Source organism: Pieris napi, chromosome 3 (genome assembly GCF_905475465.1).
Source record: "Pieris napi chromosome 3, ilPieNapi1.2, whole genome shotgun sequence".
NCBI lineage: Eukaryota > Metazoa > Arthropoda > Insecta > Lepidoptera > Pieridae > Pieris > Pieris napi.
Window position 1 is genome coordinate 5,773,577 of NC_062236.1, and position 27,095 is coordinate 5,800,671.

Here is a 27,095-nt window from a genome sequence, read left to right on the forward strand (position 1 = left end):
CATTAAACCATATCCCTGAAAACAAAAAAAAAAAACAACTAATATTCGTACATCACAAATGCAATTGCCTTTCCGTATTAAAAACGTCACGAAAAGTAGGAAAGTACATAATTTATGACGAACCCACATACAAGCCGCCCTACCAGACCACAATAGTTAATCATTAAATTAATAAAATGAGGGAGATACAATAAAATTAATCTACACATTTATTTATTTATACAAGGGTATACAGCCCTTGGTTTGGTATACTACAGCATATACAATTATATGATTATATGCTTTGCTGAAGCGCACACATATTTAGCGTCTAAAATTCACCATACAAGTGACATATCATACTTTACATAACAATATCCATACAACAGCTACATATAAAACTTACCCTTACATATAAGCACAGTTTCAAAAGCTCCTTTGACTAGATTCGGCTTAGAAGTGTACGATATCTTTATTATATGGTTTCCGTATCTGCTATTTCAATTACGCGAAACATACACACGTCATTGTTGTCAGTTTCGAACTGGGATTTATAAACGGGATTAAAATTATAATTTTCTTTGACATGATAAACATGTAGTGTACATAAAAACTAAATAAATACGCATCTCGTCAGCGTGACCACTTGAGAGGAAGAAACATTTGTTTCTTTATTTGAGTAGCTATATTTAAACAGTATCAAACTGGCTTAGTTTTTGTCTATGAAGTGTGAGAAGGTTAATGTTAAAGCATTTAGTCAATATTTTTATAGAAAATAGCAGACTAAGAACCCTTTGTGTTAAATAATATAGTAATAAAAGCTGGTACTTATATTTTTGGGTCGAAAAGTGTTTAGGGGCCAAACTTCAATTGCTTCATACTTGAGAGAGCGATTAAATGTCACAAAGAATAGAAGAGGTATAAAATTTGCTACTTTTAAAATGTATAGTTTTTATAAAAATAATTTTCAATACGTATAAAGGGTCAAAATTATTTAGAAGATTACAGATTATAAAAGTATTGTTAGATTTTAATATTCTCTCTTTACGATTTTAGGATGGATCAATATTTGTAAGTTTTTAAACTACTTTTACTTTGTGTGGAAATATGCTGTTGTGGTTAAGCGTAAATATTTTTGTGATAATAAATCATATATTATTTTATTTAAATTGCAAGTAAAATATTCTCAAATTTTAATTTTAAACATAATACCCATTATTTTCTTTTGAAGTTTACATCTGACTTAGAAAAGAATCAGCATAAACGTCTACACATCGAGTACTAATATTATATGAATACTATGAATGCGGTAAATTAATTACTGATTACACTTTGATAGTGGTAAAAATATAACATGTACGTGAAATTGATTACTATGCCAAGAAACATGCTTGCATGTTTTTATAACAAAATGATAAGTAACCTCAACATAAATTACAAATTATTTAAGATAATCTTCTTAAAAGAATTGTAATAAATTTATTGTGGTAGTAAATGGTAACTTAAACAGAGATTTTTAAAATTTGATCCCATGTGTTATATGAATCTTATTTCTTTACATTCAGTACATATTATCTTATATTTACTCGTAACATTAAATTTTAATTAAATAAATCAGCGCAGAACAATAGACGACTATGCCTTTGAAATAAGAATAAATTTAAAACTAATACTCCCGAGTGAACGAGATATACAAAGGAAACAGCGAACTGAAAATTAAGAGATCAAACAGTGAAATAGTCATCAATCAAAATATAGCTTTATACTACACATATACCTCGGACAATAACAATACCTACTGGAGTTTCAATCTCCAACGAGTAACAACGTTATTCACAAATTCACATAAACTATCTAGATAGTCCATAGTCAGTGCAGGCGTCTTGCGTAATCACGCAGGGCCTGCTAGGGTTGTGCTCACCGGTACAGAAGCGTTATTGGATAGTCCATAAGGGGTTTCCAAAGGTTCTGGGGGCTCCTCGGGAGGCGCGGCAGCCGGCCTGATGTTATCAAGCCTTGGACGAGGGGAGTAGCGCGGCGTCAGCGCAATCCCCCCGACAACTGGGTGCGATTGGCGATTCCCGCCTGAAGGACGTCGTGCATCAGCCGCTCGTTCTCCTGCCGTACTGTGGACAAATATACAGCTGAATTGCTAACCGTATAAACCTTTATTAAAAAGTTGTAGCCCTATTAAATGTTTTTAAAGTTTTAAGTCGATAGACTCCGATTAATTATTTTTGTGGCTAACCCTTTTAACAAGAATAGGTTAAATCTTTAAGGGCAGATAAATATTTCGAAAGTCTTCAAAGTGAGCGAATGCTTTGAAGTGATTTGAAATGAGTAAAATTCTGGGTTAGTTCATGACCCCTTTAGTAAGTTAACGCATACTCGTATGTGCTAAGGTGATATAAGGTGGCTTTTCCTTATTACTATAGATTTATATTGTTCTAATTTTGTAAGTAAATTATTACGAACGGATGTTTTAAGTTCCAATTCAGTTAGCATTAAGAGAAAAAGGCCAACTGAAACCATTATGAGATATGTTCGCAACGTTACTATATATACTTACTATTTATACTTTTACCGTACAGCGGGTTATGTCAAAATTATGATGATAACAACGAATATTAGCACAAAAGCTGCAAGAAAATTAGTACAATATGTTAGTATGTAATTAAACTTGATTCTTACACATTATAATGAATTGTCAAATGAATAAACACAATTTTTATTTTTTAATATTATTGACCTTGGTACCGATGTATCACGATTGTATTAGATTTTCAGCTTCTTCACTGTTTCGCTTCGACCTCAGCTACGAACATTTTATAATATAGGTACAGTACGTATAACGGACTTCTTGAATTCAGAAATATAATTAATAACATATAAAAATGAAAAAAAAATACACTAATGAGAGGGGCTACAACCTTTTTAGTTCTCATTTGCCAATCTAATAGGCAAGTAGGAGATTAGCCTCCTGTGCCTGACACATGCCGTCGACTGTTTGGTTCTAAGGCCAGCCCGTTTCCTCACAATGTTTTCCTTCACCGTTCGAGCGAATGGTTAATCCGCACGCAGCACCGAAAGAAAGACTATTGGTGCACAGCCGGGGATCAAACCTACGACCTCAGGAATGAGAGTCACACGCCGAAGCTACTAAGCCAACACTGCTCACCTACATATATTTGTGTCAAAATTTAACAAAAATATTTTAAACAAATCTAAGACCTCGGTCCTCATACGACAGGAATGTAACACACATTTCTGAAGGTATCAATAAATATATGATCCAAGAAATATATGTCCATTTTTTATTTTAAATTCAAAAGACATCGAATATTTCTCAGCTAGCAATCGTATTTATTGGAAAATTAAATTGTCGTTATTAGTATTTTAATTTACTTATTATTTATGTTACAACAAGATCACAATTAGCGAGACAAAAAGACAGCAATTATTTTTAATAAATACAGATTATTTGGATGGTGTCTTTAACATTGTAACTAAACGACAACGTCAAAGATAGCGTTGGAATGAAAATAAATTCAAATAATATATTTCCGGCGTAATCAGAAGGCTGACCTATTTTTATTCACCCATTGGTTCATAAAAAATTTTCATTTATGTCAAGAATTATTTCTAGGGATGACATGATGTCATTACGACAGTTCATTCTCATTTCGTATACGACCGAAAACCTAAAAGAGAAAGTTGTTAGTACGACGTGGACTTTTTGTGTATTGGTCATAATTCCTTCATCTGCAGACTGATCTCATTTCCTACTTAAAGTAATTTCACATCTCTGTAGGTATATGAAAAAAAAACTTGTTTCTTGACATGAGCTGGCAAGGAACCCTGATATAAAATGTAGGCTATGGTTTTGCTGCTTTAATCCATATTCAATACGATTTCCACTCTTTGAATCCCGGGTAAACAAAAAAATAAGTCCTCAGTCCTCACAGTAAGTATAACAATGGAACAAATGCAGAAATATATCCGCCATAAATAATATACTTGTTATGCGCGCCCTAGTAATTTTAAAGCCAATAAAACTATTCATGTGATTGATTTGAACTAATTTACATCATAATGATGTCACGCGAGCTAACAATAGATTTACAATTCCAATTTGCTTGATTTCGTCTAAGTAGAAGTACAAATTTCGTCAACAAATTTAAGTCCTTGGTATAAAATATAGAATTCTAACTACTAAATATCTATACTACTACTGACAGGGTAGAATTAATCAATAGAATACGATTCGAATGAACATATTATAGCAAATTTTCGAATTATGGTACAGCGCTGATCTGTGCCTTGGTTCAAAAAAGAACTACTGAATTTCTAAATATTTAATTGAATTCGTAAATATCATGACATAAAGCAACAAGTGTAGACTTATATAAAAGGTTTTAGCAGAATATGCACCACAAAATATTTATTACATTTTGTTTTTAAGGTTCGTTTTGGTTATAGAATCATTTTTTTTGATCGTGGTGAATGAATTGAATCGAAAAGCAAAACAGATTGAGTTACAAAGTCACTATTTTAAAATAGACTGTTGCAACCCGATTTATTGATATTCAAATTCATACATAGCCTGTTAATTGTTACGAAATTTAAAAACTTTGAAATTGAGGAACTAATTCAATTTATTTTCAGTACATATAATATAAGGTTGAATTATGTATTTTGTTTTTATTCCTGATGTGTATAGCTTTAATAATTAGTATAAATATTCATCACTCATCGGTTTGTGAGTTTCAAACAAAAATGACCAGCTAAAGGAATCTAAAGTCAGTTTGAGGATTCCCATACGAATGCCGGTCATATAACTAAAGACATATTTATAACACCAGTTCTTAATGAGAGCTCCTAAAGTAATTTGATAGAGGCCTTTGAACAACGCAAATTCGATACCAGGTTCCCTTAACTGTCACAAAAACAATTAACTCGGACCAAAAGTTTCATTTAACGCTATTCAAAGTGTTGCAAAGCGACATTAATTATCCTAAACAAATAAAGTTAGTGAAATAAGGCAAATGACGAGACTTTTATACGCCACGGCGGGAAATAACAGATAACAGAGTTAAAACTGCTGGCTTAAGTGAACTCCCGTGAAGCTCCAACGGGGCAGACATTTCTGTGTCCGTTTTCTAGAATCTCTAGCTGCTAGGGGGTTAGGGATAACAATTAAGTTGGGGCTTTAGTGAAAAAGCATGACTGATATAGTGCATTGTATAGTGGATTGTAAGGAATAATGTCACAATCAACATCCTCGCCATCATCATCTTCCAATTGGGTTCCCCGCTGGTGCTTTCTATGTTTCTTTAATTTTGACGATGTCTTCTGGATGAAGGCTGTTATATAAATGCAGCGGCTTATTAGCTTTATTATTGTTTTAGGTGTACTTTGAATTGAATTTTGAAGAAAATAAGTGTAATGCACGTATAAATATGCAAAATAATGTTTCGTTACTTACACTTAATAAAGTAATAACGACTATTTAGTGGTACGAATTTAAAATACCCATAAAATTAGCGGTAAGGAAAAGAGCGAAAAGGCGCCATTTACACTCTTCATCAATCTTCTTGTACGTCTGTGTATAAGAAAAATAATTTAGCGTACTATCTAGTATTGTATAAATTTTTGCAGTAATATACAGTTCAGAAATAATAAACGATGTTATTGAATACCCCTATTGGCGCCTTAAATCATTTCCGTAAACAGCTTTTTAGTTCCGCTTTATATCTATGTGGTCATCCACAAAATTCTTTAGATAAAGTTTTCGCAATGGTTCGATGGGTTTTGAAGATTAATGGATGCTTTCAGGGAACGCAATCTGACTTTTACAACCGAAAAACTCGGTTTGAATAAATGTTTGCATTTATCAATGTAACGCAAGGCGATTTATTTGTATAGCTTTAAGAGTTAACTGTATAACAGAAGAGATATCGTGTTATGTACGAGTAGAATAGATAGAGAATTTAGCGTTTAAGGTACTTGGTAATAGCACATACAACGATATCCAAGGTAAAAATCCACAGCTGTGTCCATCATCATAAAAAGTTCGATGTTATATTGTGATCGCATTGGGAATAAAAACAACGGAAAATCGCGGTTAAAATCGATCGATTTTTAAAGTGCCTTTTCTATTTAAAAAAGGAACACAAACTTGCTTCAAAATATAAGTTTTCATTTGACGTCACGAAACCTAAAATTGAAACGAAAAGAAATTATCTAAAGTTTACCCGGTCAACCTTCTAGTGTTTTATTTATTATAATCTACAGAAAGTATAATTTAAATAAACGTGGAGAAGTCTAGGTTTATTACTCGGTCGACTTTTTAATAGCGCGTCTGTTTAACTACTATCATTATACAGAAACTTTTATCCGGAGATAACCTGCTCATTGCTTTACAGAAATGTGATGTTCTGGCCTCGTTCCAAAGTAGTTGCTGTGTAAATAAGTGGCCAAAACGAGGTTCGTAAACAACGACTCTTCATAAATAGATTCTAATAAGAAAATTTATTCGACTTGATATTACTATTCCTGCTTAAACTATTATCTAGAATTATAATTTTTAAAGCGGCTGGCTTATGATTGCTCCGGTCAATAAAGAAACCGTGTAAATAAATCGTATATTTATCAAGTATATGTTTATAAATAACTCATGAACGAAAGCATAAACGTAAGGAATTATCATAACACGTCAAAGTATAGTCTATTTTTCACTTGCTACAATTGTAAATCGAATGTTTTCTAAAAAGATTTTTTACTTGACTTTACGAGATAAATTTAACGAAGACATGGGCAGTACACTCAAATAACATTAATCTTTGAATGTAATCTTTTATAGAACGATAAAAACCATACAACTTCGTATAAATAACACTTTTGTCTAAACTGTTTGTTTTACATACAAATCGGTGGCCATCAATTTAAACCTCACATTAAATTCTAAGAACCGTTGAGGCTTTGATCTTGATGTTCAGCTCAATTAGTCTTCTCTTGAATATATCTGGATATCTTTATTCTATATATTATTTTAACGGAAAATCTAATACGCATAATGATGTACGGAGTAAAAATACGGAGGAAATCTATCTTGATACACATGTACAATGTCATGTTTAAAAACAGCATTATGTCTATACATAAAAGAACAATTAAACAGAAAAAAGACGTTACTAATTGTGAATCGTGAACATTATTAATGATTGATTTTTACATATAAATACTATATTCTGGAGAATTCGTAAGTTCTACTCGTAAATATCAAATTTACCTTTTATTACACTTTATTCACATATTAAACAACTTACGACTCTACAGTAAATTATTAATTTTGCTAACAAATATTTTGCTTAAGTTGCGGGAACATAAATTCTTGGGCATTATATACTTACTAACCATAAATATTTTAGGAGTTTAAGGACAAACAATACATGACACATGACATTTATATTAAAGCGAACCCGTCTTTACTTTGTATAACAAAAGAAGTTGTCAAATCGGGTTATTAGCGACCTGTAATATCGAGTAATATTGCTAGCGTTGACTGAATAGGCAATCTGTGTGTTGGAGGCTAGTGGCCTCTGTGTTCATACTATGTCCCTATGTCTTCCAAACAACAGTCATTGTAATAACAACTATCTATATATTTAGTAACTCTCTTCTAGAAGTGATCCTTAACTTGTTATACATAAAAGTAATATCCTATATATTTAATATTCTGTGAGCAATGTCGGCCTAGTGGCTTCAGCGTGCGACTCTCATCCCTGAGGTCGTAGCTTCGATTCCGGCTATGCACCAATAGACTTTCTTTCTATGTGCGCATTTAACATTCGCTCGAACGGTTAAGGCAAACATCGTGAGGAAACCGACATGTCTTATGGTGGCTGTACACACTCGGCGAGAGCCTCTCGCCGAGAGTCTCGACCGAGAGGACCGAGAGAAGAGCGCAGCCTGTACACACTCGTTACGTTATTTGTATTTAAAACACCGTCAATAATGGACGTGGAAACCGCTGCTGCTGTTTGTCTTTGTGCAATAAGTTATTATAATTTTCTTCACGTTTACCATAAAAAAAAATTACGAAGCCATGGCGAAGAAGAAGATGGTGGATGGTTACTATGCACCGCAACAGAAATAGGTAATTAGGTTCATAAAGTTACGTCCACGGTACGTAGCCATGAGTGAATCTCGCTTTTTCTTTAGTTCCTCAATTGGGATATCCATCGGCCGGCTTATTCGCATCCAAGCATCATGTAGAGATTGTTTATTTTTGTGTCCTACATCCTTCGGATTCCATAACAACGATTCCCTTTGGTAACACTCCAAAAACTCTAATTCGTGTTCGTTAGACCACATTGTGCGATACGTCCTGTCACAACCACAGTCATCGAGCAAGTGATTGAACGAGTGTGTACAGGTCGCTCTCGTTTTACTCGCGAGACCCTTTGACTCGTGCGCAAAAAACCGACAGGCGACCGAGAGAGGCGAGACCGACTGCGAGGAAGCGAGGCGAGACGAGAGCTCTACTGTACACTCTCGCCCTCGGCCTGTCTCGGGGTGTCTCGCCGAGTGTGTACAGCTACCATTAGACCCAAAAAGTCGACGGCGTGTGTCAGGCATTGGAGGCTGTTCACCTACTTGTCTATTAGATTGAAAAATTAACATGAAACAGATTCAGAAATGTGAGGCCCCGACCTAAAGAGGTTGTAGTTCCACTGATTTATTTTATTTAATATTCTGTATATATAATATCTATTTCAGACACCATCATATTAATATTAATCAGGTTAATTATCCAACTTTAAGCGATGCTATTTCTAATAGCCACTAGTGGCTAGGCAACATAGCATTCGTAACAGTGATACTATATTGTAATGATGTTATTTGAAAGGTACCTTATTTATCATGTCGTACTAACATTATCATAACAAAATTGCCTCAATTGCTTGAAGAAATTTCAAATGAGTTTTTCCACAGCAGCAAGGACCTAGATAAAAAAGCTCGTCACTCGTAAACAAATTAATATAAAAACTTTATGTGTTTACATTGTGCGTTGTATGACATATTTCAAGTTCAATAATGTCTTAAGTACTGAACAAAGTGTCACAATTCATAGAGAATGGTTTGATGGTGGCTGTACACACTCGGCGAGAGCCTCTCGCCGAGAGTCTCGACCGAGAGGACCGAGAGAAGAGCGCAGCCTGTACACACTCGTTACGTTATTCGTATTTAAAACACCGTTAATAATGGACGTGGAAACCGCTGCTGCTGTTTGTCTTTGTGCAATAAGTTATTATAATTTTCTTCACGTTTACCATAAAAAAAAATTACGAAGCCATGGCGAAGAAGAAGATGGTGGATGGTTACTATGCACCGCAACAGAAATAGGTAATTAGGTTCATAAAGTTACGTCCACGGTACGTAGCCATGAGTGAATCTCGCTTTTTCTTTAGTTCCTCAATTGGGATATCCATCGGCCGGCTTATTCGCATCCAAGCATCATGTAGAGATTGTTTATTTTTGTGTCCTACATCCTTCGGATTCCATAACAACGATTCCCTTTGGTAACACTCCAAAAACTCTAATTCGTGTTCGTTAGACCACATTGTGCGATACGTCCTGTCACAACCACAGTCATCGAGCAAGTGATTGAACGAGTGTGTACAGGTCGCTCTCGTTTTACTCGCGAGACCCTTTGACTCGTGCGCAAAAAACCGACAGGCGACCGAGAGAGGCGAGACCGACTGCGAGGAAGCGAGGCGAGACGAGAGCTCTACTGTACACTCTCGCCCTCGGCCTGTCTCGGGGTGTCTCGCCGAGTGTGTACAGCTACCATGACAGTGAAGAATTAATTTGACGTTAGAAAAGTACGTCTGGGGGAAAAGTATGTGATTTGTGAAGAGTGTGTTTTCAATTTGATTACCACGACTGTCAGCTCATTATGTTCATTAATTTTTTTAATGATAATTGCATTTTTTTATTATATTTTCACGTGACTATAGTTTTTCATATAAAAAAAACACTTATATATAAAGTAATGTCCGTATAGTTTGTGTCTTAATAAGCTTATTATCTTCTTGCGAAAGTCTTTAAAATCATAGTTTTCCTTGGAATATTCGTTATTAACGCACCTCGAATATATGTGGTCATTCGGTCTTGTTTTCAGGTCCTCTTAAAGTAGTCAGTCTAGACAAGCGTAATAAAAATTAACACTCTTTACACACGGTAGACGCACATAATTTTATTAATCATGATTGGGTACAAAGCGTATTACAGACTAATCAAAATTAACTACGACGTTTAGGGTAGCACGTTATTTTCCTCCTTGAAAGACTAAATTACTATTAAGGTTTTTTTTTCAATTAGGTAATACAGACTTCGCGATTCAGTAGTTTTGGTTTATTTAATACGTTCAAATATTAGATCTAGGTAATATAGGTATATCTAAATCGTTATTATTATTATTTGTATGTTGCCGAAATACTCTGTGTATATAGGTGTTATATTTGTGTTCTTGAACACAATTCACTTAATTCTTATACCGTCAGACTTGACATTGATCGATTTACGTAATATACTCATATTATTAAGAACACGAAAACAAGTTATATGCCGACGTAACTAAGGAACTTATTACTCAAACTTCGAAGATTCCAAGGTATCCGCTATCATCAAATTCTAGAAAATTGTTCTTGACGTGTTCAAAGTTTATCGAGACATAACAAAATTGTCTCCTTAAATTACCTTAGTAGATAATTCTTCGTATATTTAGTAAAAGATTTCTCCCATAGTTTTTTATGCTATTATTTATTTATCACTCGTGTCATTTTAATAATACAAAGAATACTTTCACAAATTAAAGCTCATATGTGGTAATATATTTATGGTATAACCGTGTAGTATCAAGAAAAAATATTTTTACATTAGAATTATAGTATAATAATAATGTAAGGTGATTTTTTCTTGCTTGATACTTATAATTATAACTAATAAGTATAACTTGATAAAATATTATAATATTACGTAAGTAATATTATTTAAATCTAGAAATAAGGGAAAAACACGTTAAAAAATCTTATGATAACATGGCACTTTTTAAGAACAGAGCATCGACAGACAAAACATAGCCCCTCTGCGTCTATCTTTTTAAGTAATTGCCAACTATTTTATTTAAATGCTTGTAAGGAGCTGAAACCATTACATCTATATATATTAGACTGATTCAAAATAAAATAAAAATTTTTTTTTTGAGTTAATATATCTAAAAAGCTTCTTTGTTAGACAAAATACACCTCCTAAAAAATGAGCTTGATATCTTGAAAATTGAGCTGGCGCATGGGAGGGTCCCCTTTCCCATTTAAAATGCATTGAAAAAAAAAACTTTTTTCTTTATTTTCATTGTAAATCGTCGAAAAATATTTTTTTTCAAATTTCTCTTTTTGATATCTTGTAGGAAATTAAATTCTCTACAGATGACAGATGTTTCGCTATTGATGTTATTATAAAACTATGTTGTACAAAAATTATATACAATGCGTCATGACATTTGCCATAAGCCGCATAAAAGTGAGGGCGGACTAAAAGACCACAAAGTGTTGCATGATTCATGTCACAATACAAAGTAAAGGTTTACCGATTAGTGACATTTATGTCGTATGTTAGAGGATAAGAAACTATAATACAACAAAACATATATACATATTTATATGTTTTGAATTCTGGTTATTTTATTTAAAAACGATTTTCTAAAAGATTCTAATAAACTTTTTTTAGAACAGAACAACCGTTGTATGTTTTCCGAAATGAAAGTAACGTACTTTTTTAAATTTTCATACAGTTACACACTAGATATATATTTTGATTTCTACTTATAAAACAAGATCTTAATACTTATAAAACAAAAATAAAGTGTTCTACAAAATTCAGCGCCCAAACCCAGCACATTACAACGCATGCGCTGTAGTAGTAGTATGTCAGAGATTGCGCGTTCTATTAAATACATATTGTTATCCATATAATGTTATTTTTTATTTTGGTATTGCGTTTCTATAGCAAAATCGTTGAGAAAATTATAATACGAAATTCTAGCTTCAATAAAATGTTCTTCTTTTAAATTTGGTGGGAATTCCTTAAGACACATTCTTTATTTTTTATTTCTTTAGTGTCCACTGACCATGCATGTGAAAAATTCCCAATTAGTTGCAAAAAACAAAGGTATGGTTTAGTTAATGAGTTTCTAACTCTTATTAGAGTCGCACGAAGTTTTACATTAAACCGCTTAGAATAATGTAATTTTGTAGACACCTAATAAGAGGGATTTTGTAGAATATTTAGTCACAAAGTTACAATCCTCATCCTTGTAAATAAAGGGAATTCCTGATACCATTACAATAAAGATCTATTCTCTTTAGGTTTTCACTTGGAATCTATTACATTATACTTCGACGGCAAGATTTTGTGAAAAAGTCCTTTGTGTCTCGCACAACAATAAATCTATTGGTTTATTTCGTCCTTTTAGGATTATTCCTTATCGGTCTGCGCACCTGGCTGGCAGAAACTAAGCTTTATTGAATAAATATTTGATACCATAATTTGTAAATACTACGAGATATATGTAAATAATATACGAAAGTTAGTTACCAACCTCTACTATGATTACCAAGTAAATAACGAGAACGTAAAATATATACACCATATATTTTTATTACATCAGTGCTCAATAAATTACATGGTAATAATGGTTGATTTGTTTTTCGTTTCGTAAGGTATATGTTAATGCTAGTCTTTCGATGCCTAAAAATATGCAAATCAGTGGGATGAAGAAATTGGTTTGGCGTTGAATGGATTAGTTCCCGGGTAGCCGTGCATTAGACAAATTAAGAAACGATAAGTTTTCTTTCAAATATTACTATCACAGCCAAACGTCGAACAAGTAAGCATTAAGATTGTAAAACTGCGTAAAAATCTGTTTATTCCTTCAATGTCCGTTACTTATTACATATACGCTATAACCATTGGTCTTGGTCCGTATATCTATTTCAAGATTGTTTTATTTTCTTAATATCCAAGTAGGTTCTTCTGGCCTACCCACGCCGTCGATTTGTGGGGCAAGAATCCGATTTCCTCACAATGTTTATCTTCACGAGTCTCAAATGCGCACACATAAAAGACCTTCGCATCTTTCGCTAAACATTCTTAATCCCCTGTAAATCCAGATATGTTACAAAATAAAACGTTTTATCTTGATTATAATATAATACTGTATGTATTGTATTGAAGACAAAGCCTTGTTTGACTCTCAAATCGAAATCATTTCCAATGACTGTCAAAAACTCAAAGCGAGAGCACACTGAGAGGCTTCAATATACAATGAAGACACGAATACCTTTGTGAACGATTGAGATCGAGACTCAAAAGAATGTAATACAATAAATAATTAAAGACTATATGTAACTGCCACGTTAAATTGTTTTATAGAAGTATTTGATTACTCAATGGAAATCATAACTATTCAAAAAGCTATAGCAATATTTTTTATTTAGTTTTTATTTGTCTTTTTTCGTGTTTTACAGCTTACAATCACGGCTTGATTGGCAAACCAGATTTTTAAATACAACATAATATATTGTTCTAATAAGATAAAGATGTAATTTTTTATGATTGTTCGAATAAAACCTCCTGCTTTTTTATATTGTTTTTTTAAATAAAATGTAGTATTGTGTATTGTGTAATGTCAAAGACCCATCTTAAGTATATGAAAGTCAGATGAAGTGTTAAATAATATATATTTCTGTTACTGTGATGGCCTTATATCCGTGCTATAGTTAATGTGGCTTTTCCTTAATATAATTAAATTAAATAATTATTTTTTCACGTTCATAAGTGTACCTGTTTGAATAAATGATATTTTAGTTCTTTGATTGTCCTATTCCATTAGTTTACTTAAACACAGAGACCACCAAGCCACACATTACTAGTTCTCTCTGTACGGGGTAATTACGAGCGACGACGGCCTGTCGCGTAATCATTAAGATATTATATTCATAATAAATATCTTCCGAATATTTATTTGAGAACGAAATGAGATATAATGAATATGGATTATGTCACGGTTTTAGTTTTCCGACGTTTCTTTTTCTTCAAGAAAATAATTTTACTTTTATTTGCGACAGATCGTAATATATAGTCGGGATTTCGTATTGGGTTTGCGCGTAGTTTGTTTCCTGTGAAACAAACTACGCCTTTAACTGTATACTATAGAAATCTTTACCCGTGAAGACACCTTCACGTGTTTCCGATTGAAGGTACTGAACGTAGTTAGGATAAATACAATATATAGAATAACAAGAAAAATATTATAAAATATTAAAAATAACCTGTATATTATTTTTGTAATGATTGGAAATTAAACGGGCTTTTATTATTATTATACTGTTAGTATATATTCGTATTCTTATATATTTGATTCTCATTATACAATATAATAAAAATTGCAATATATGACAGTAAAAAAAGTTGAAAGATCGCGACTTTCAACTCTAAGTGCGCGTTCGTTCAATAGTAGTTCCTTTTCGCAATTGGGTAGTAATCGTATAATGCATGAAAGCATCATGAGGAAGCCAGCACGTCTAAGACCGTAAAATCGGCGACGTGTATCGTGTAGACAAGGCTGGTGTTAGGTCGAGTAGGTAAGTAGGTCATCAAACCGACATAGCATAGGCAAGATCTGAGAACAAGGATTATACCGCCTTTGTTAATATTGTTAGCTTTTATTATTTATTTAATAATATTCTAAATAATTTATGAAACATATTCTTTTGCTACAAGTGCGCATGTGCAATAATTACTCATTGGACTCGTTCGGTTATTTACGAATTGTTACGAATTGACTCGAATAACTGCCCGAAGTGGGAAGGTCGAGTCAGAGTGGGGACTATAGGATAAAACAGCTTGTAGCACATGCGCACAGGCCATTCCTTTGTTCAAGTTGGTGTTTGTACATTTTACGTAGGGTCAGTGTGTGAAATATAGTAAATCAAGTCATCATTGGAGTGTTTAATTTCCTACCCTAAGAACCAGATCAACTAGCCCTAACAAATCAGAAGAGCGGGATGCCATCGAGGTAAACTGATATGGTATATCATATCCTTGGTGTAAAGGATTAACGCCCACGAGGTATGCGATTTTTTTTTCCCTTTCTACATTTTGTAACCTAAAGATGTAGGTACTCTTTTTTTTTTATTATTTTTATTACACCTTTGAAGTTAAATTAGTTACATTTGTTATGAAACCTAGCTTACGATTATGAAGTTTTGTATTTTTACTAACGGAAGACTGTGCTATTGCGTAGGAAGTGTGAGACTGTGCTGTTTTAGGTTATCTAAATTTTTTACCAACTATTATAACCCGTCGGCCCTGTCTTGTCGTCCTATATCGATGAAAATCAAAACTTCCCAGCTGAAGTCCTTCATACCTACCTAACATAAATGGAAGAAAATTAATCCTATACTAGTGTTCGAAATAAATAATTTTATAATATTTGATGAGGGTGATCCCAAATATTTTTACTCGGCCGATCCTCATATGTTTTTATTAGTCTTTGTTGAGATTTACTCGAGTTACGTTAGATGTACTTTTATATATAGTTTTTGATAATTATAATTGATAATATGTAGTTACGTCCACTAATTAGAATGTTATAGTGAGTGTTTAGTGCGTGTTTAAGAAACGCTCTGGTAGGGAGACATTATGGCGAGGTATGTACTCGGGATTTTGCTATGAGTTATGCAACGACGGCCACCGAACCTGTCCTGTAAAACATATAACGTTATTTATTTTAAAGCTGTTACATTACATATTTTTATAATACTTACCGTCGGGTTAGTTGAAATAAATTGAATCATTATTATAAGATACTAGCAGACCGGCCAAGCGCGTTGCTGTGGCTAAGGTTTTTCTTATATTACATAGTAGTAAACTATTCAAGGGAAACGGTAGGAGAACACTAGTCATGGGGACCACCATGCTTTATTGGTAGTTATGCCGTTGAATTGTAGCTTATGTGAAACGTTGGTACTTTCAACACAGCGCCATCTGTTAGAATTGTGACTGTTAAATAATAAACAAATATTTTGCAATAAAATAATATAAATTGAAATGTAAGCTATCCTATCTTTTAAGTTAGATCAAACTGCACACGGTGTGCAAAATATTTGATATCGGTTCGGTAGTCAGGAGTCGATAGTGGACAAACAACGTGACACGTAATTTATATATTAAGATTTACGACAGATTACACAAGTAATTAGTTTAATTTTGTCTCATATTTTAACAATTTTTTTTTTTAGAGGTTCTTTGGTGAGTTGAATATTTTAATAAAGTTTTATTTTTACAGACTACTTTATTATAAATGTTTTACCATTTTTTTTTTTAATTATTAGGCAACTTGAATATTAAAATAAGATACATTTAATTAATTTATTATTTTTAGATGTTCCAAGCTGATTTAATATTATAATAAGTTTCTTACAGAACTAATTTATTTTAATTTTACCATTTTTTTTTTTTAGAGGTTCTTTGGTGAGTTGAATATTTTAATAAAGTTTTATTTTTACAGACTACTTTATTATAAATGTTTTACCATTTTTGAAATTATTTGGCAAGTTGAATATTATAATAAGTTACATTTAATAAATTTATTATTTTTAGAAGTTTCAAGTCTGTTTAATATTATAATATTTTTACAGAACTAATTATTTCAATTTTTTTTATATATATTTTATACCATTTTTAGAAATTATTTAGTGACTGTTATTATAATAAGGTTTTTACATATATAATTTACTTTAAAATAATTATTCATTTTTAGAAGTTCAGTTAGTTTAATATTAAGGTATTTACAAAAGTAATAAATTTTACAATAATTTTCGCCATTTATCGTAGAAGGTTAGTTTAATATCATATTATGACTTTGTTATACGAAAATTCAATTGAAACGTATTGTTTGAAGTATATTTTATTGGTAATTAAAGCTTAAATGTTTAATATATATATAATCAATACAAACAATTTTTTTTTATTACTACGTTGAATAATATTCTAAATATATGTATTAAAAAAAAAACATATTTGATTTTATAGAGTGTCTTTGTTACTTAGAATCGACGCCAATCCTTATAGATTAAGATGGCTGGAGTAATAATGTACAATGTTTTTCTTTTGTGTAACGATTGTTTCCAGTATGACTAGACCCAATAAGAATCCAGGGTTTTAGTCCTGAGTTACGAAGTCGTTTTAGGGACGAGGCATATAGAAGTCGAACCTTATGGTTATTTCATTGGTGAGACTAAAGCAGCTTGCTTTCCAATGCAGTAGGTGCAGGCTATAGGGCAGTCGTAAGTTAAACTTACCACAAAGCTGCAGCAGATCGAGTGGCTACGCAGGCGTTGCCTCACAGCACTACAAAGTAAGGTGACGCAAAATAATATCGGTGTACGGTCTAAATGATAGTTTACGTATATCTCACGAAAAGGCTACAAATTTAAGTCCGTGGCGAGACAATTAGTAGATCGTTAGTCCAAATAAAGAAGATATTTCTTAAAATCTATTGGACAAATGTAGCGTTACTTCAAAGAAAGATTCAGAACAAATTTGATGTCTAGAATCTCAAGAGGAAAACGAAAATGTTTTGAGTGTCAAATGATGAGTTTAACATTGATTTTTCTTCAGTTTCATAGGTATTGAAGTAGTAATAAAATGCTTCGGTCTATTTTTTTTTCTTACCTCTACCTTTCGTTTATACCGCAGGTATTAATAGTTATGAATTTGATGTTGATTGCTTAATGCGATATTGTGATAATGGCAGCCGACATTGGCGCCATTTGGCGCTTTGACATGGTGAAATGAATTTAATAAGAATGATAACAGTAAAAGCGCTATTACTGTTGAATAGTCGTTAATTTGTTAATATATTAATGATTAACGTTAATAAGGAAATGGAATGAAACTATAGATACTTAATTGTTGAGGGATTCTTCAAATAATTTTTAGGGATTGATTTTAAAACTTGTACAGAAATTAAGATAAAGCTAAGCGACAATTATATTACCCGTAATACGGCCTTACAGAGTATCAAACTGGGAACGGAAAAATAAAAAAACCAGAACTGAAGGACTGGTAATTTGTGCACTGTCCTAGGCTGTGCATTTTGCCCGTTAAAATAGAATTGATTTTGCTTTGATTTTTCTAGTTTGTTTGTTTCATGTTCGTTTGTTGTTCTCATGTTAAGATAACATGAGAACAACAAACGAGCCATCTACCGCGAATCGATAATAATCAATTGGATAATATTTCAGTCATGGGTGCTGTATTACACAGGGCCTCGCATCAGGGTACTATTAGAAAGCTGATGGTATTTCTGGTCTTAAGTGAGAGCAAGGGTAGCAAAGATGAAAAAGATGACCTGGTAAGATGACTCTATAGGACAACGACACAGTAAGACTGTATATTATGAGGTATTAATATTATTATATTTTTTTTGCTGCTTAGAGATTTAAAATATATAAGAAGCAAGCATTCGCAAGTTTAGGTTTTAAGGAGGAATTAGTAATCCTCCCGTAGTCAATTTTACATGCACCATGGTAAATGGGAGCATTCAAAGTTGGCATTGCTGATAAAGAAGTTTGATTTACTTCAAATGAGTAAGACTCTGCTGAATGTTAACATACTGCAGAGCCTAGTCTTTCATGACATTTCTTTTGCGGTAATTCACTTTGGGTATATTACAAAGGGTTGCTTTTTGATACAGCATCAAACAGACATAAGTCTCAATTTCATTAACAAATCTGAAACTTCGATGTCACGTCATGTCGACAATTTAACTTGCTTGCTAAGGCTGTTGTTCTTTTTGTGTACTGTGGCTATGTGCTTAGAAATTCAAAATTACATATGACCTTTTAACATATTATGTATTCCCTACAAACCAATCAATACTTGGTTAGTTTTTTTTTATTTTTTTTATTATTGGTCTTAATAATGGATATGAAATACTTTCATTATGTCTGATGATAAAATATCTTAGAACAGAATTGATTAAATGTTGTAATGAAATTTAATAATGTAAGAAAATTATTGTATCATCTTGATCGGTTACCAATGAGGTTGTATTTGACAAAGTAATGTCAAATTATTTGATAAAGTAATTTCACATTTAATTCATCTCCAGAAGTGATAGTATCCTAATAAAAGTGATGGCTTAATATAATAAGTAAGTTTTGAGTGCGTTGAAATATGTTGATGAAAAATAATACTCTAAAGAAGTAGGGTTGTAGTAGTAATAGTTCAAGTATTTGTTGTGCTTTCGATAAGTATTTTTTCTGAAGTCTGCACGAAAATGTGCAGCGTTTTTGTCAAAGAAAAGAGGGAGAGAGCGATTGAGACTTGAACACCGATGGTGTTTTTAATACATATCAATATCATTATTATTTTATTATGGAAAAAAATTACCATTTTTTTTTTGTTGGTTTTGGACCTTTTGCTAAGACCCAGTTGGCTATTTTACAAAATGTGGACATTAGTTAGCAATTATGATAGTAATTTCTTATATGATTGAACTAATTTAACTAATTTTAGCTCTGGTTTTTAATTAGCCTTGGTATCATTTAATAATATAGAAAGACTGGGAAAATTAAATTATGGGATTTGGTCAGCTTAATTACTCAATAATTAATCTACAAAGAAGTCTTTTGACATGTGTACTTTGTACTCACGCACTATTTATTCGTATAATTGACATAGACTAGAATATTTATTTATTTATTTAGTTAATAAGCTTACGACATCACACACAGTACTAAATCTACTAATTATTTTACAAAATCTTACATCTTAAATGTGTGACAATTAATGTAAACATAAGTTTAAAAAAAAAAAAAAAAATATATATAAATTATAAAGTACAATTAAAACATATACGAATATCAATTTCACATGATAAATTCACTATTGTGAATATAAAGAGATCATAATGGACTTAGTTTGGTAAAACTTTATTGTGATCTTAAAAAGATCACAGTAGTTTCAGTTGTGTAGGACTTTATTGTGAATATAAAGATATCTCAAAGGATTTAGTTATGTAAACTATATTGTGAATATTAAGAGATCACAATAGATATAGTTATATAAACTTTATTGTGAATATGGGTAGTTTACATAACTAAATCTAATATCACAATGCATTTAGTTATGTAAACTTTATTTTGAAAATAAAAATATCACAATAGATATAGTTATATAAACTTTATTGTGAATATTAAGAGATCACAATAGATATAGTTATATAAACTTTATTGTGAATATTAAGAGATCACAATAGATATAGTTGTATAAACTTTATTGTGAATATTAAGAGATCACAATATATATAGTAATGTAAACTTTATTGTAAATATAAAGAGATCACAATAGATTTAGTCATATAAACTTTATTGTGAATATTAAGAGATCACAATGCATTTAGTTATGTTAACTTTATTTTAAATATAAAGATATAAAACAGATTTAGTTATGTTAACTTTATTGTGAATTTTAAAGATCACAATGCATAAAAAGATCACAATACACTTAGTTACGTTAACTTTATTTTAAATGTAAAGAGATAAAACAGATTTACTTATGTAAACTTTATTGTGAATTTAATGAGATCACAATGCATTTAGTTATGTAAACTTTATTTTAAATGTAAAGAGATAAAATAGATTTACTTATGTAAACTTTATTGTGAATTTAATGAGATCACAATACATTTAGTTACGTAAACTTTATTTTAAATGTAAAGAGATAAAACAGATTTACTTATGTAAACTTTATTGTGAATTTAATGAGATCACAATTCATTTAGTTAGGTAAACTTTATTGTGAATATAAAGAGATCATAATACATTTAGTAATGTAAACTTTATTTTAAATGCAAAGAGATAAAACAGATTTACTTATGTAAACTTTATTGTGAATTTAAAAAGATCACAATGCATTTAGTTATGTTAACTTTATTTTAAATGTAAAGAGATAAAACAGATTTACTTATGTAAACTTTATTGTGAATTTAATGAGATCACAATACATTTAGTTACGTAAACTTTATTTTAAATGTAAAGAGATAAAACAGATTTACTTATGTAAACTTTATTGTGAATTTAATGAGATCACAATGCATTTAGTTAGGTAAACTTTATTGTGAATATAAAGAGATCATAATACATTTAGTAATGTAAACTTTATTTTAAATGCAAAGAGATAAAACAGATTTACTTATGTAAACTTTATTGTGAATTTAAAAAGATCACAATGCATTTAGTTATGTTAACTTTATTTTAAATGTAAAGAGATAAAACAGATTTATTTATGTAAACTTTATTGTGAATAAAAAGAGATCACAAAACAGATTCAGTTATGTAAACTTTATGGTGAATTTAAAGAGACCACAATGCATTTAGTGATGTGAACTTTAATGTAAAATATATTGTAAATATAAAGAGATCTCAAAAGATTTAGTCATGTAAACTATATTGTGAACATAAAAAGATCTCAAAAGATTTAGTTATGTATGAATGTAAGACTATTGTGAATGTAAAGAGGTCACAGTAGTATTGGATACATAAGACTATTGTGAATATGAAGAGGTCACAGTAGATTTTGGTATGATATGATATGATAAGACTATTGTGAATATGAAGAGGTCACAGTAGATTTTGATATGATATGATATGATAAGACTATTGTGAATATGAAGAGGTCACAGTAGATTTTGATATGATATGATATGATAAGACTATTGTTAATTATTGATGACTTGATATTTTAAAAGAGTACCGAGAGTTTTTTACGCCGGCTTTTTCTCTCGGCCTACACCCCATGTCTTCTTTGCCGATGAATAGGGATTTCTACCGATACATATTTAATGACGTGAAATAGGTGATACCTGTATCTTTTATTCCATTATAAATAAACAAATTAAATTTAGGTTCAATTTAACTAAAGAGATGTAATAAAAGATACATAGAATTAATTTTGTTTCTGTTTTGAGTTGTAATTTACAAAGCATTGTTTTTGTTTTTCTTTTTTTTGCGAGACGCAAACATTGTCAGGAAAGGCCGACTGTTAGCTTTTATTATTTATTTAATAATATTCTAAATAATTTATGAAACATATTCTTTTGCTACAAGTGCGCATGTGCAATAATTACTCATTGGACTCGTTCGGTTATTTACGAATTGTTACGAATTGACTCGAATAACTGCCCGAAGTGGGAAGGTCGAGTCAGAGTGGGGACTATAGGATAAAACAGCTTGTAGCACATGCGCACAGGCCATTCCTTTGTTCAAGTTGGTGTTTGTACATTTTACGTAGGGTCAGTGTGTGAAATATAGTAAATCAAGTCATCATTGGAGTGTTTAATTTCCTACCCTAAGAACCAGATCAACTAGCCCTAACAATATATAATTACTAAAATGGACCAAGAAACTTTCATATTCTCTAACAATTCCGTTACATTCCGTCAGATCTACGCACCTTGGTAAAAGCTATAAGGCATTATTTAATTTTTCTATTGTTATCAGAGTGAAATGAAATTTATTTATTTTCTTAATTGTAAGTGTAATTCAATAATGACGTAGACTCGTGTTAAGCACAAAATAAAACACCATTTTATATATAGTAGACTGAAAACCGTTTTGATGGACTTGAATATATGAATTTCATAAGTAAAACATCATCCATCAAGCATTTGAAGTATTGAACCTAAGTTTATTGAATACTAGTCAAAGTTTACTTGAAATAAAGATGACTCATCTAAAAATTCATAGAAATCTTTCCATGTCAATATCCCGTACAAGCTAAAAGGCACTTCATTTTTCATAGCATCATAATTCATCCATGATTTATGAATAGTTGTGGTAATTTTCGATTCAAGCTCATAGCTGTATCGGCGGGATAAGGATACAACATGTTTCTGATCTTCCAATCTCTACTAAACACTTTGTGTGCAATTCATAAGAGCTTACGTTCTAATAAGTTAGTTTACAGTACTCTTGGTGCCACGACTCAGAAGAATTTTTCTTAAAAATATTCCACCCAGACATGTCTACTCATGGTTGAGCTATTACAGTCTTAGCACCAACCGATAGTTTACTAAGTATCGGTATACTTATATCAGTTTCGGATAGCAAGTACGGATGTATTGGTAAATCTACACTAATAATATACGTTAATTTCCCGGAGTTTTCCTTGTTTGTCTTCTACTACGTATAGGGTGTGCTAAGGGTATTGTGCAATTAAATTGTATTTACTGAATCTTGATCAAAGTAATAATATTATTTTTTTGCCAAAAGCCAGCTAAAATCGGTCGATTGATTTTAATCTGCTTTTAGGTGAAATAAAAACGCTTAGTCTTACGTGTTTCACTCTAACCTCGATAATATTATACTCGTAACAATTAAATAGAACAGTGTTGAGGTGAACTAAAGAGTGCGACTTTCAACTCACACATGAGTAGAAGTCGTGCTTTCTACTCATGGTTGTGCAGCAGTGCATTATTCTGCCCAATTACCAATTGCTCATTGAGTGCAAAAGTCGTGTGGAAACTGGTACGTCAGGCTGTCATTTTTTTTACAATAAATAACCAAAGAACGCCACAAATTTATTAAAATTACCATTTTTGTAAATTTTCTCTGCACCGACATCATTTGACGATCTCGCCTAATATAAGACTAATAAGTCATATCAGTCTAACCTAGTTTACTTAAAAGTATATGTAACATATTATAAAAGTGTTTAATAACACTACTTACAGTCTCTATTAAAAGTGTTACCATTTAAAACATCTACCCTACCAATATACTGTGTATATTTAATATGTACTGAAGAGTCATAAGTGTAAATTATGTTACCTATATGATTAAATGATTTTTACTTTGAATTTTTACCTATTTTTCGAGTTGGGTACGATTATACATTTACATATGTTGTTGATATTGTTTGTTAAAATGGTTTTAAGTCCTAGGTAAATGAAATTTCAGCAATCAGGTAGTGAAGAATTAACAGCACCCGTGTACATTAAATTTGTCAGGTAAAGTAACAAGTTTCAAGCTAATGGAGCGTAGCGAGAGGCTCTCACGGCTGCAATCGAAGGCTTTTACTTTATATCTTCATACAGTTTGACTTCTGTTTTAGACAACCATTAAACAACCTCCAAGGTTATGTTAACTGCACTTTCACGTGCATTTAAAAAGGCGCATATATACAGGTTTTGTATTTTTATTTTAATATATTTTTTAAAATAATCTACTAGAACGACGTAACGTGTATTTTCCAAAATCAGGCCCTATCCATATAAATTTTCGCATACGTGTTACACATAACCGTTACACCAATGGTTTACACACATATCCGTCAAATTTCAGTCAATATGTTTTAACATGGAAGTGAAAATATAATGTTTTTTTTTATTAAATAAATTATTTAAAATAATTCTAACCAGCTATAGTATTATTTTATTGTAATAACTTGAAAAAAAGTTTACGTTTGGTCTATACGATTTTGAGAACAGCCCGAATGTTTATTTGAAAAGATTTTGTTTTTAAACAAAATTAACACTGCTGCTGGGCTGCTGTAAAGTTGGTTAAAAGGTGTTTGAGGTTAACGAGGGTCGTTAACGAAGGTCTAATTTTTGAGTGATCTTCGTAGTAAGTAAATAAACGACAATAGATGTGACAAACATAAGAAATAATTTACAGATAATACATAACAGTTATATACTGTACGGACCGGGTGGTAAGTCTATCTTTAAAGTTATTTTATTAAATTTAAATAGGACAATATATTACTTGAAAGAAATAGAAATAAAAAAATCAAAACATTTCTTTAAGAATTTCAACAACTAAAATTTGTTAATTTAAAGCAAAGCACAGTATTTTTATAAAACAGCGAGTAACAATGGCTTTTGTTTATTTATTGGTCTGTATAAATTCGCAAGCAATTAACTATAATTACAAAGCTCCAAAGACTTATTCATAAATTAGTCATAAATAGCTATTGAATTATTGTATTGTGTAATTGTGTAATTAAGGAAATATTGTGATTTGGTTATGCTTAATAGTCTAAGGGTCTGTTTCACAATGTTTGGATAAAGTACCAAATAGCTATGCAACACATATTTTATTTGGAAGAAAAATTGTGCTATTTGACATGCATCGGACTCTTTACGTATTATGGACTTTATGTGACGAATAGCGCTATCTGACAGTCGTGAAACGCAACAATAGTGTTTATCCTACCAATAAGTAATAAATAGCTAATTTGGAACTTATGTGGAACTTATCCGTACGTTGTGAAACAGACCCTAAACTTTATTATTAATTTAATATACTATGTACTGGACAATAAAGTTTTTGTACTTTCATGATTATGAAACCACCTTATAACACACACACTCACTTCGATGGCGCACTGAGCCTAAGCCTCCGAAACTAGAGAAATTTTTTGGCGATGGCGCTCTACCTGGCGCACTTTTTAATCGGCCACATGAAGCTCTCGAAGATTCTTCTACACAAGTTAGGCTATTACATGTGAAATTAGTAAAATTCGTAAAATGACACGCTCATTTCCCCTCCCTAAACGAAATTTACGCTGGTTCTTAAGTAACTAAAACTTACACTCAAAGCACAATAGGTTCGTTAGATCAATTTTACGCTATAATAGTATTTTTCCAAGCTCATTCTTCCTTAGGGGTCTCTTCTATGGCATTTTCGTACGCTTTCACCGCATCTTCAGGGCTCGTAAAGCGAATACCTCGAATTGTATCTTTAGTTCTTGAGAATAAATGAAAGTCACAGGGCGCCAGGTCAGGACTGTATGGCGGATGACTTATTATCTCGACACCTGCCATAGTCAAATATTCAACAGTCCTCAGACGTCAGTCAGTCCAACAGAAGGAGGATCCCGCATCGAGGGCGCTGCTGTCGAATTTTTGCCATGATAACAGGCAAACAGCGATTGACATACCAGTCTGCAGTAACTGTCCTTCCATATTCTAGCACAACTGTCTCGAAATGACCTTGCCGACCAAAGAATGAGACAATCATCTTTTTTCCTTGACTTCTTCCTTTCTTTACCTTAGTTAGACGATCCTCGAAAGTAAACACCCACTGAGCTGATTGTCCTTTGGATTCGGGTTCGTAGCAATATATCCAGGTTTCATCACCTTTGACGATGTCAAATACAGCATAGCTTTGTTGTTGAGTAAGCCCACAACGAAAGTCATAATAAATCATTGACCGAAAATTTTCTTCACGTGTAACAAGAGTTTCAGATTTTCCGCCATTTCACAAAAACAAATTTAACATTAAACAAACAAACACCAAAGGGTTAGGTTACCAAAGAGTTCTAAAATTGAAATTCAAAAAAGTTTTCATTAGCAATGTTTCTAACTGGCTAGTTTTAAAAATTTTCAGTGTTACCCACGTATAGATTTACAATATTACCTGCATTTTTAATAATAATTATAAATGGATAAATAGACATTAAAACGAATGAAATATAGTGTAGCGAACTCATAAAAAGCTAGAATTGTGCACAATGGATTTTCAGTGTAATATTTTTTATGTCGTAAACTTAATATGAGACTATATTAAGCTTGGTCTACATTTAAAGCGCTCATTTTGAGAAAGTCAACACTTTCTATTGTTTTATGTAAAATTATTCTGTTTTACGATACATAAATAAGGTCGAAAGGACCTTAGGGCGAATGTTTCGTGACCAACCCACTGAAACTAACTTCGGGTACTACTGACACATCCGTATTGCAGAGGCCCTCGGAGGCTCTTTCGCATTATAAGTACCCATGGAATACTCGTATATAAATATTCCATTAAAGCCAAAAGGATAATTTTTGAAGACAGATTTAAAATTGTGTTAATAAACCGACTTATATAATACAATACAGAGCGAAATAAAAACTTTTTAGAAACTCAGAAATGAGCTCTTGCAGATGTTAAGGTTACATGAACGGACACAAAAATATGTCCGTCCTATGTGCCATGGTA

The 27,095-nt window shown here is 31.8% G+C and overlaps 1 protein-coding gene across 3 annotated transcripts in view; it reads right to left on the reverse strand.

Annotated features, from left to right (window-relative positions):
* Positions 1–661: 661 nt before the first annotated feature.
* LOC125063121 overlaps positions 662–27,095 on the reverse strand; it is a 92,711-nt gene continuing 66,277 nt past the window's right edge. Inside the window, exon 2 of one of the 3 annotated variants that reach the window (XM_047669348.1) lies at positions 662–2,105. In XM_047669348.1, coding sequence (XP_047525304.1) covers positions 1,871–2,105 — 235 coding nt within the window. In that variant the 3' untranslated portion in view covers positions 662–1,870. The remainder of the gene's footprint in view (positions 2,106–27,095) is intronic. The other 2 variants (XR_007119471.1, XM_047669349.1) reach the window with 2 other exon arrangements.